Source organism: Leucoraja erinacea, chromosome 1, assembly GCF_028641065.1.
Source record: "Leucoraja erinacea ecotype New England chromosome 1, Leri_hhj_1, whole genome shotgun sequence".
NCBI lineage: Eukaryota > Metazoa > Chordata > Chondrichthyes > Rajiformes > Rajidae > Leucoraja > Leucoraja erinaceus.
In genome coordinates, this window is record NC_073377.1 from 134,451,505 (window position 1) to 134,463,647 (window position 12,143).

At 46.0% G+C, this 12,143-nt stretch overlaps 2 protein-coding genes across 4 annotated transcripts in view; both read right to left on the reverse strand.

The window, feature by feature from the left end:
* Window positions 1-12,143, reverse strand: part of ugl (ureidoglycolate lyase) — a 193,928-nt gene that overhangs the window by 156,285 nt on the left and 25,500 nt on the right. The gene's annotated exons all lie outside the window — the stretch shown is intronic.
* Window positions 1-12,143, reverse strand: part of zgc:113425 (uncharacterized protein LOC541425 homolog) — a 71,197-nt gene that overhangs the window by 9,941 nt on the left and 49,113 nt on the right. For all 3 annotated transcript variants that reach the window (XM_055643550.1, XM_055643568.1, XM_055643559.1), the window contains exons 6-7: window positions 5,500-5,646; window positions 2,929-2,989 (exon numbers count right to left, since the gene is read on the reverse strand). In XM_055643550.1, coding sequence (XP_055499525.1) covers window positions 2,929-2,989; window positions 5,500-5,646 — 208 coding nt within the window. The remainder of the gene's footprint in view (window positions 1-2,928; window positions 2,990-5,499; window positions 5,647-12,143) is intronic.

Genomic DNA, 12,143 nt, shown 5'->3' on the forward strand with positions numbered 1-12,143 from the left:
CAGGATGTCGGGGAAGTCTGCCAGTATCTGACCAGACACGTTCTCAGTTGAAGATACCAAGTCGTGGTGTGAGGCAGCGAGAACGGCGGGGCGCAAAGAGATGGATTGGATAGTCTCAGAGTGGACGAGACTCTGTCCCTTCACATCAACCAGCAGAGAATGTGCCCGGAGGAAATCGGCGCCCAACAACGGTTGGGGGACGTCCGGGACAGTGAAAGGCCAAGTGGTGGCAGGAGCCGAAAATAAGGGGAACCGTGCGGACACTGTACGTCCGGATGTGGCTGCCGTTGACGTGGCCAGGGGAGGCCCTCGCTTAACGGAACGGGTCGACTGCTGACGGGGGCAATATGCTGACCTCTGCTCATGTCGACGAGGAAACAATGGCCAGAGTGGCGATCCCACATGTAGAGGTGATGCTTCTGGCCGACCACAACAGCCATTACTGGCGGCCGGACACAGCTTTTCCTGGTCTTGGTCCAGCGCGCCGGCCACGTAGTAATGCGCCGAATATTGAACTGGGTCTTTGCCTATTGGAACCACACGTGTGGCTGTGCTGTCCAGAAAACGGGCAGTTTGAGAGCGACTGCGTTCTGCTGGGCCGGGTTGTCATCTACGTCCATTGTCGAAATCCAAAAGAAGCCGTTTTGGATGGTCGAGGGTCACCAATGTAGTAAACGAATTAACAAAATTAATTAACGAAACAATGGTTGAACACACGCTCGCTTAGTCCGGAGAACAGTTAGGTGCTTGTTGCCGTTGAGAGGAGCAGCACACGTCTGTTGACTCGTGGGCGCGAGCTGAGCTTCTCATCTCCAACTGTCAACTGTCATCTCCCTGTCACGTGATCGTTCCAGTTCTGGTAACGAAGGTTCGATCAGTAAGTGGCTTGACCACCAGGTGGCGCCTCACTTTATTAAAATCTGACAATGTGCACTTTAACCACATGTGATTTTTTTCTATTACAAATCTCAAATTGTGGAGTGCAGAGGTAAATAAATAAATTATGGGTCTTCGTCCCAAACATTATGGCGAGCACTGTAATTACATTTTGAACATGGTAATGGCTGTATTAAGGAGGCAGGCCAAATCACAGCCGGCAACAGATGACCTCAGGTAAGGGGGTTCTCCAACAGACAGATTGGTGGACAAAGGATAGACATAGAAGCAGGTGAGAGCCCAAGAGAGTTATGTTGTTGCAAACTGTGCAGTCACAGTGGCGCAGTGGTAGAGTTGCTGCTTTGCAGCGAATGCAGCGCCAGAGACCCGGGTTCGATCCCGATAACGGGTGCTGTCTGTACATTCTCCCCGTGATCTGCGTGGATTTTTTCCGAGATCTTCGGTTTCCTTCCACATTCCAAAGACAAACAGGTTTGTAGGTTAAATGGCTTGGTAAATGTAAAAATTGTCCCCAGTGGGTGTAGGATAGTGTTAATGTGTGGGATCACTGGTCAGTCCGGACCCGGTGGGCCGAAGGGCTTGTTTCCACGCTGTATCTCTAAACTAAACTAAAAAAAGGTGGTTAACGGGATTTTAGTCGGGGTGGGGGGGGGGGGGGGGGGGGGGGGGGGGGGGGTGGGGGGTGGGGAAACTTGTGCAAGGTCAGCCAGGATTCAGAGGAACGGAATGAGGGGAAGTTTAAGGGGGGGGGGGAAGAAAGAGGAGTTGGAAATATGTTTTTTGTGGAAGTTATCTTTAATTGGTAAAGTCAATGTTCATGCCATTGGGTTGTAAGCTACCTAAGTGGATTAGGAGGTGCTGTTCCTCCATTTCGCATGTGGTCTCATTGGCAATGGGGGAGGCCACGAACAGAAAGGTCAATATGGTAATGGCTGTGATGGGCATTCTGATTTAGAACAGTCTCAAGTAGAGAATGGTGACCCTTTGTCCATATTGTTTTAATTGACTTAGCAGATACAGGCACCAATGACAATAAAAGCATTAAATCCATAATGTTGAGTCATCTTGAAAGGTTACACTTCATGTGACAAAAGGTCCAGAATTGTTAGAGGAGGTTCAAGGATTTTGGCACAGTGAAGAATGACAATATGTGTTCACATCAGGATAGTGGGTGTTATGAGTGGTGAATATGGGTAGTTCCTTGCACCTGTTGATCTTAAAAGTACAGCACAGGTACAGGGTCTTCAGCCCATAATGTGATGCCAAGGTAAACTAATCTCATCTGCCTACACATGATGTAATTTACAGAGAAAGGTTGAATAAGTTAGGTCTTTATTCTCTGGAGCGCAGAAGGTTAAGGGGGGGGGGACTTGATAGAGGTCTTTAAAATGATGAGAGGGATAGACAGAGTTGATGTGGATCAGCTTTTCCCTTTGAGAGTAGGGAAGATTCAAACAAGAGGACATGACTACAGAATTAAGGGACAGAAGTTTAGGGGTAACATGAGGGGGAACTTCTTTACTCAGAGAGTGGTAGCGGTGTGGAATGAGCTTCCAGTGGAAGTGGTGGAGGCAGGTTCGTTGGTATCATTTAAAAATAAATTGGATAGGCATATGGATGAGAAGGGAATGGAGGGTTATGGTATGAGTGCAGGCAGGTGGGACTAAGGGGAAAAAAGTTGTTTGGCACGGACTTGTAGGGCCGAGATGGCCTGTTTCCGTGCTGTAATTGTTATATGGTTATAATAGAATACAAAAAAGTACTTCCTGTTCTTCCGAATAGATGTCATAGATGTTGCAATTGCTGGGAAACTCTCAGAGAGTTACCATGCCCTGTACACACTGCAGTTATAATTAATTTGTGATGACTGGAGAGATAAACTTCTAGGTTGGTTAATCGAGGGCCGACCGTGTGTTATTTGCAATGGTTGACAAAGTGCTTTCCTCACTGGAAGTTAAGAATGCAGCTTGTAATGGACCCAAGTTTAAATTATAGCTTTTTAAAATCATAAATATAAAATTATAAACATACCTTGCCAGTTACTGACTAACTCAATCATCTGAGGCGGATGGTCTTCTGTCATCAATGCCTGCTGCAAGGAGAAACGTGATTCACTTGATTTGTTCCAATGCAAAAGAAAGAGGAAAAATGGCATTTATCGGCCAATCTCCCCATTTCATCTGATAAATTGCATAGCTAAGGGTCCCAAAAGTAAATCAATAAAATCACCGGAAAATAATTTTTGGCATTGCTGATTGAGGGGGTGCAAAACATGACAGTGTCAGGAGAAGTCCCTGCTTTGTTCTGTTCTGTCACAGGCAACTCAAATATGCTTTCAGTCCTTGCTTCAATAACCTGCTCTTGACCACACATCTTGCACACCACCCCTTACCACCACCATCCCTTTCTTTTCCATCACCCACAGAACCATCAACCAGTCCCAAGAAGAGTCCCGACCCGAAACGTCATCCATCCATTTTCCCCTGATTCGTTGATTACTCCAGCACCTTATGTCTGTCTTTGGTATCCACAGTTTTTGATCCACAGCATCCGCAGTTTTTGTTTCTACCACCTGGAAGAGTGCGTGTGTTTCTTCACCGAGTTACTGCCTGGTGTTTCCAGCATCCATTTAAGAGCATTTAGTTCACAGACCAGGACAGAGCATAGGATTCATTGGTGCTGTCTACTTTTTCTTCAAGTTTTCTGCCCTGATGAAATCATGGAATTTTGCAGCACAAGTGGGGTTATGGAACCTATTATACCCATGACTATTTATAAAGAACTACACTATTTGGCTCAAAATCCAGTTCCCCCATTCCGCCTACTATAAACCCAGTACAGTTGTCCTCTTCAAGCACACTTCCGTCAGCCTTGAGCATGTTTGCTTTCACGAAACCCTTGGGTGTGTACCCAGCTCGACAACCTCACTATATTTTAATTATACAAATGGACATGTGTTTTCCCAGAAATGTACTTTCATCACCATTAGTCAAAGATATTTTAAATGCGTTTGCACATGGATTTAGCAGTTAACCACTGCCTTTGGAGCTTGGATGCACAAGACATTACAGGTGGTGGAAAAAACAAAGCGTGGAGGAACTCAGCAGGTCAGGCAGCATCTGTGGATGAGATGGACAGCAGACGTTTCGGGTTGTGTCTAAAGTGTCCAGTTTAATTTATTGTCACGTGGACCAAGGTACAGTGAAAAGCTTTTGTTGCATACTAACCAAAGACAATACATGATTGCCATCAAGGCGGGGAATCAAATCAAGAAAGGTCCTGACCCATTGAGTTCCTCCAGCACTTTGTTTTTCTTTGCTTTAGAAGCTTGATTTGGTATGAAAACAATACCACCTTTTGTAAAAATTTACATTTTCTGGAAAGACTAAGGAGAGTAAATGGCATAAAATCTAAATAAATATTTGAAAGGCGTTTCTAAATATGTTGGATGATACTCAGGGGTTTAAATAGCACAAGGCAATGAAAAACAAACTACAATTGACTCTTTAGTCAGAGGTTGTTGAACCTACTGAAATGTTTGCCACAGAAGCCCGTGGAGGCAATGTCAATGCATATTTTTAAGGCAGTGACAGATACATTCTTGATTAGTATGAGTGAATACTTTTTAATTAAAATCAGTGAACCAAATGCATAATTGACATTGCACTTCCTTTTTACCCTGCAGATGGTTCAAAACATTAGCAAGTTAGTCAATTGTTCAACAATTTCTGTCATCATCCGTATATTCTGCCCTCAAAACAAAATCATATAGATCCAGATCTTCAAGGCTAATTTTATATAAAATAATTATTTCTTTCCTCTGAGCAATCTCAGCGCATATAATTATTCATGATTTAACAAAATATTACTTCATCGACGAATTTAGTTTTCGTTATTCCATCCCAGCTCCCCATTTTGACGGGTAAATTAACCAAAAAAGTCAATACATTGTCTTTCAAATAAAACACTCAGATGGTCAATTAATTCTCTTCATTCTCATTTAGACAAAAAAAACTCTAGGAAAGTAGAGAAAATTATAGATAGTGTTTCATTGCAAAAAAAGCTCGAAGACTTCAAGCACTAAAAGGTGTTGGCTGCAAATAATTTGTAGATTCTCCCTCTTCCTGTGCTCTCGTTTCCTCCTACCTCTCAAAGATACACTGGTAGGTAGAATGGTCATTGCCACAGAAGGCTGTCAGAGGCTATGGGGAGATGGCAGAAGAATGGGTTAGGAGGGAGAGAATGATCAGCCATGAATGGCAGAGTAGACTTGATGGGCCGAATAGCCGAATTCTGCTCCTATCACATATGGCTTTAGTCAATTACAGCTACGAAAATCTAATTATAGTTTTTGCCTATCCCTACCACCACTAGAAAATGCATACAAACCAAACAAGGACCAAAACCAAAATACTATTTTGATGTTCTGTTATTGAACAATCAGAGAGCACTGACCTTGTAAATTACTCTATTTGTTGAGTGGAGCATGAATTAGATTAAAACAAAATGTGCATCCTCCAACCTATTATTCTGGGTTGAACCACCAATTATAAACAAATGAACAAATGATTTAAAAAATTATGATTTCAATTCCAAACTTACCATTCCAGTTGTACTGTCAAAGCAGCCACAGGTCGGAAGGCTTTGACAGCCAAGATAGGCTATGATAGTTGCCATCAGAATACCAACCACAGATGCAAATAATATGATCATATTGGCTCCTTGAACAAATTTGCTGAGTATGTATTCCTAAAGGAAAGAGAGGTGCATTTTACACACAATTTTGGTAAATGAGCAAGACGCTGATAAAAATCTTAGATTGAAGATTTATTCAATATTGGAGACACAAGAAACTGCAAATGCTGAAATCTGAAGTAAAAGAAAGGCAGGAGAAACTCAGGGCAAACCGCATCTGTGGAGGGAAAGGACAGAACGTTTTGGGTTGAGACCCTACTTTAGACTGATGGAGTGGGGGTGGGGGAGGAGGGAAGCAGAGCCTGGCAAGTAGCAGCTGGGGGGTGATGAGCACATGGGTGAAAAGGAGACAAAAGGGTGTTAAATAAGGAAAGAGGAGGAGTAATGTAAAGCCAGAGAGAGATATATGGGTGGAAGGGGACAGAGGGTGGAGGAAGAGGGGGAATAAAAGGTAAATATGAGACTCGGGAATAGAATAGAATACTTTTATTGTCATTCAGATCTTACAGTCTGAACGAAATTTCGTGCCTGCAGTCATACATACAATCATACAATAATAAACAACAATAAACACAAATTAACATCCACCACAGTGAGTCCTCCAAGCACTGTGGTGAAGGCAAAAATCTTAGGGCTGCAGTCTCTTGCCTCCTCTTCTCCCTCTGCGCTGAGGCGATTCCCCACCGGGCGATGGCACAAACAGTCCCGCGGCTCACCGAACCCCACAAACGGGCCGGCTCAAACACCGCGGCCCGGGGTGGTCGAACCTGCCGCCCTCCAGTCCAGTGGACGCAGCCGCCGGCCCGTGGCTGAACCCCGGACTCAGGTCACCGCCGCCAGAACGCCGTCCCAACCACCAGAGCACCGTTCCAGCCCCGAGCTGGATCGCCCTCACGTGAGTGCTGGTCCTCCCTCGAGCGAGCTGGGCCGCTCCGACGGGAGCCCCGTACCTCCCTTGAGCTGGGCCGCTCCGACGGGAGCGCCGTTCCACCCTCGGGCTGGGCCGCCCCAACGGGAGCGCCACAGCCCCTCACGGGAGAGTCTCAGCCCCTCGCCAGGCCGCCCTCACGGGAGCATCACAGCCTCTCACGGGAGCGCCGTTCCAGCCCCGAGCTGGGCCGCCCCCACGGGAGCGAGCCCAGGGCAAGTCCTGACTGGCTTTGCCTCCGGAGTCTCAAGGTCGCCAGCTCCGCCATTAGGCCTCAGCGCAGACGGAGGCAGAGAAGGGGGATACCAAAAAAAAGTTGCATTCCCCCCGAAGGGAGAGACAGCCAGCCCCGTTTCAATGGGAGATGTGCTTACGGAGGGGAAGGAGTACAGCGATTATGGTGACAGGAGAAATGTTTGCGAACCAGGATGGAGAGGGGGGTCAGCGTTATAGAATGTAACAGGCACTTCAGCCCAACTTGCTCACACCAGCCAACATGTCCCATCTACACTAGTCCCACCTGCCCGCATTTGGTCCATATCCCTCCAAACCTGTCCTATCCACGTACCTGTCTAACCGTTTCTTAAACATTGGAATAGTCCCTTCCTCAACTATCTCCTCTGGCAGCTTGTTCCATACACCCACCATCTTTTGAGTGAAAAGTTCTCCCCTCAGATTCCTATTAACTATGTTCCCCTTCACCATAAACCCATGTTCTCTGGCTCTCGATTCACCTACACTGGGTATCAGACCCTGCGCATGTATGTGAATGGGGGGGGGGGGGGGGGGGGGGGGTGCAAGCAAGCCTTGGTGGGCATGGCGCAATTGTTTGGCGAAATGGTCATCTGGTCTATGCTTGGTCTCGCCGATGTAAAGGTCACATTGGGAGCATTGGCTTATATTAATTTAGCAAGTGACTGCAGGTTAAATAAACTAACCATGATCCTGCTCATTTTAGGAAATTACTTTACATGGATTCAGATGAAATGTTTCCTTATAAATACAAATCCTGAAGCAGTCAATTACCAGCAAAATTATATTCACACACCATCTGTAATCATTAACATTTCTACAGGCTCGCATCATAAATAAGCAAACCTAGCCAGATATGATCAATTTACTGGTAGATATAACTGGAATTAAAGCTTCATCTTTAAAAAAACATCCATTAGAAATGTCACTAATTTTCACTAACCAAGTGTCTTCCACATAACAAAATGTAATGAAAGCAATGTTGAACAGACAGATGATTCAATCATAAAATGTGATTTTAGGCAAATAACAAAAAGGTCAAATGCACGTTTCTAAGAGCATCCAAAAAGAGCAGTGGCAAAACAAAGGTTTGAAGAGTGAATCCAAGAGTGTAGGATCTAGGCAGACTGAGGGCCTCGTCATAGTTGCAGCATGTCGCCGAAAATAAATCGCGTAAGTGGGACAGGCCCTTGAGAAACAACATGGAAACCGGCCGATAGGCCCACTGAGTCCATGCCAACCTACATTGCCCTCCATAATGTTTGGGACAAAGACCCATCACCGACTTCATCCACTCCAATGCCCTACCCGACCGAGCTTCCAACCTCATCGTTCCCCAGCCCCGCACAGCCCGATTTTACCTTCTCCCTAAAATCCACAAACCTGACTGTCACGGAAGACCCATTGTCTCTGCCTGTTCGTGCCCCACCGAACTCATTTCCAAATACCTTGACTCCATCCTATCACCCTTGGTTAAATCCCTCCCTACCTATGTTCAAGACACCTCAGACACTCTCCGTCGTCTCCGCGCATTCCATTCTCTAGGCCCTCACCCCCTCATCTTCACCATGGACGTCCAGTCACTCTACACCTCCATCCCCCACCACGATGGTCTCAAAGCCCTCCGGTTCTTCCTCGACCAGAGAAGCAACCTATATCCAGCCACTGACACTCTCTTCCGCCTAGCGGAGCTGGTCCTTACCCTCAATAACTTCACGTTCGACTCCTCCCATTTCCTCCAAATACAAGGCGTAGCTATGGGCACACGCATGGGCCCCAGCTATGCCTGCCTATTTGTCGGTTACGTCGAGCAATCCTTGTTCAATACATACCAGGGCCCCATCCCCGACCTCTAACTCCGCTACATCGATGACTGCTTTGGTGCCACCTCCTGCACCCGCACACAACTGACTGACTTCATCCACTTCACCACTAACTTCCATCCGGCACTCAAATACACCTGGACCATTTCCGACACTTCCCTACCATTCCTTGACCTCATTATCTCCATTGCAGGTGATAGACTTCTGACCGACATACACTATAAACCCACTGACTCCCATGGCTATCTGGACTACACTTCTTCCCACCCTGCTTCCTGTAAGGACTCCATCCCCTACTCCCAATTCCTCCATCTACGCCGCATCTGCTCCACGGATGAGGCGTTCCACACCAGGACATCTGAAATGTCCTCATTATTCAGGGAACGGGGGTTCCCCTCCTCCACCATAAATGAGGCTCGCACCAGGGTCTCTTCCATACCCCGCAACACTGCTCTCTCTCCCCATCCCCCCACTCGCAACAAGGGCCGAGTCCCCCTAGTCCTCACCTTTCACCCCACCACTCGCCACATCTTCCCATCTCCCCCCATATCTACCTTCCACAAAGACTGCTCCCTCCATAACTCTCTTGTCAATTCTTCCATTCCCTCTCGTACCACTCCCTCCCCGGGCACTTTCCCTTGCAACCGCAAGAGATGCAACACTTGTCCCTTTACCTCCCCCCTCGACTCCGTTCAAGGACCCAAGCAATCGTTCCAGGTGCGACAGAGGTTTACCTGCATCTCTTCCTACCTCATCTATTGCGTCCGCTGCTCTAGATGTCAGCAGATCTATATCGGTGAGACCAAGCGGAGGTTGGGCGATCGTTTCGCCGAACACCTCCGCTCGGTACGCAATAACCAAGCTGACCTCCCGGTGGCTCAGCACTTCAACTCCCCCTCCCACTCCGTCTCCGACCTCTCTGTCCTGGGACTCCTCCATGGCCACAGCGAGCAGCACCGGAAATTGGAGGAACAGGTTTGGAAGAAGGTTCAACTGTTGGGTATAAATGCAGGAATAGCAAGATGGATTCAACAGTGGCTGAATGGGAGAAGCCAGAGGGTAATGGTGGATGGCTGTTTATCGGGTTGGAGGCAGGTGACTAGTGGGGTGCCTCAGGGATCTGTGTTGGGTCCTTTGTTGTTTGTCATGTACATCAATGATCTGGATGAAGGTGTGGTAAATTGGATTAGTAAGTATGCAGATGATACCAAGATAGGGGGTGTTGTGGATAATGAAGAGGATTTCCAAAGTCTACAGAGTGATTTAGGCCATTTGGAAAAATGGGCTGAAAGATGGCAGATGGAGTTTAATGCTGATAAATGTGAGGTGCTACACCTTGGCAGGACAAATCAAAATAGGACGTACATGGTAAATGGTAGGGAATTGAAGAATACAGTTGAACAGAGGGATCTGGGTATAACCGTGCATAGTTCCTTGAAGGTGGAATCTCATATAGATAGGGTGGTAAAGTAAGCTTTTGGTATGCTAGCCTTTATAAATCAGAGCATTGAGTATAGAAGCTGGGATGTAATGTTAAAATTGTACAAGGCATTGGTGAGGCCAAATCTGGAGTATGGTGTACAATTTTGGTCGCCAAATTATAGGAAAGATGTCAACAAAATAGAGAGAGTACAGAGGAGATTTACTAGAATGTTGCCTGGGTTTCAACAACTAAGTTACAGAGATAGGTTGAATAAGTTAGGTCTTTATTCTCTGGAGCGCAGAAGGTTAAGGGGGGACCTGATAGAGGTCTTTAAAATGATGAGAGGGATAGACAGAGTTGATGTGGACAAGCTTTTCCCTTTGAGAATAGGGAAGATTCAAACAAGAGGACATGACTTCAGAATTAAGGGACAGAAGTTTAGGGGTAATATGAGGGGGAACTTCTTTACGCAGAGAGTGGTGGCGGTGTGGAATGAGCTCCCAGTGGAAGTGGTGGAGGCAGGTTCATTGGTATCATTTAAAAATAAATTGGATAGGCATATGGATGAGAAGGGAATGGAGGGTTATGGTACGAGTGCAGGCAGGTGGGACTAAGGGGAAAAAAATTTGTTCGGCATGGACTTGTAGGGCCGAGATGGCCTGTTTCCGTGCTGTAATTGTTATATGGTTATATGGTTAACAGCACCTCATATTCCGTTTGGGGAGTCTGCATCCTAGGGGCATGAACATCGAATTCTCCCAATTTTGTTATTCCTTGCTGTCTCCTCCCCTTCCTCAGTCCCCCTGCTGTCTCCTCCCATCCCCCAGCCTTCGGGCTCCTCCTCCTTTTTCCTTTCTTGTCCCCGCCCCCGATCAGTCTGAAGAAGGGTTTTGGCCCGAAACGTTGCCTATTTCCTTCGCTCCATAGATGCTGCTGCACCCGCTGAGTTTCTCCAGCTTTTTTGTGTACCCTCCTTTATTTATTTGCCTCTGTACTCCACAATTTGAGATTTGTAATAGAAAAAAAAAAAATCACATGTGGTTAAAGTGCACATTGTCAGATTTTATTAAAGGCCATTTGTATACATTTTGGCTTCACCATGCAGAAATTACAGCAGTCCCCCCATTTCAGGGCACTATGTTTGGGAAACATGGCTTCACAGGCATTTGTAAATGCTCATGTGTGTTTAATTGCCTCCTTAATGCAGGTATAAGAGAGCTCTCAGCACCTAGTCTTTCCTCTGGTCTTTCCATCATCTTTGGAAACTTTTATTGCTGTTTATCAACATGAAGACCAAAGTTGTGCCAATGAAAGTCAAAGAAGCCATTATGAGACTGAGAAACAAGAATAAAACTCTTGGAGACATCAGCCAAACCATAGGCTTACCAAAATCAACTGTTTTGGAACATCATCAAGAAGAAAGAGAGCACTGGTGGGCTTACTAATTACAAAGGGACTGACAGGCCAAGGAAGACCTCCACAGCTGACAGAAGAATTATCACTATCATAAAGAAAACCCCACAAACACCTGTCCGACAAATCAGAAACACTCTTCAGGAGTAAGTGTGGATTTGTCAAAGACCACAGTCCGCAGAAGACTTCATGAACAGAAATACAGAGGCTACACTGCAAGATGCAAACCACTGGTTAGCCGCAAAAATAAGATGACCAGGTTACATTTTGCCAAGAAGTACTTAAAAGAGCAACCACAGTTCTGTAAAAAGGTCTAGTGGACAGATGAAAAGCAGATTAACATATCAGAGTGATGGCAAGATCAAAGTATGGAGGAGTGAAAGAACTGTCCAAGATCCTAAGCATACCACCTTATCTGTGAAACATGGTGGTGGGGATGTTATAGCCTGGGCATGTATGGCTGCTGAAAGTACTGGCTCACTTATCTTCATTGATGGTACGATGGTAGTCGCTTAATGAATTTTGAAGTGTATAGACACATCTTATCAAGTTCAAACAAATGCCTAAAAACTCATTGGCCAGCAGTTCATTCTACAGCAAGCCGATGATCCCAAACATACTGCTAAAGCAGCAAAGGAGTTTTTCAAAGCTAAAAAATGGTAAATTCTTGGGTGGCCAAGTTAATCACTCGATCTGAACCCAATTGAGCATG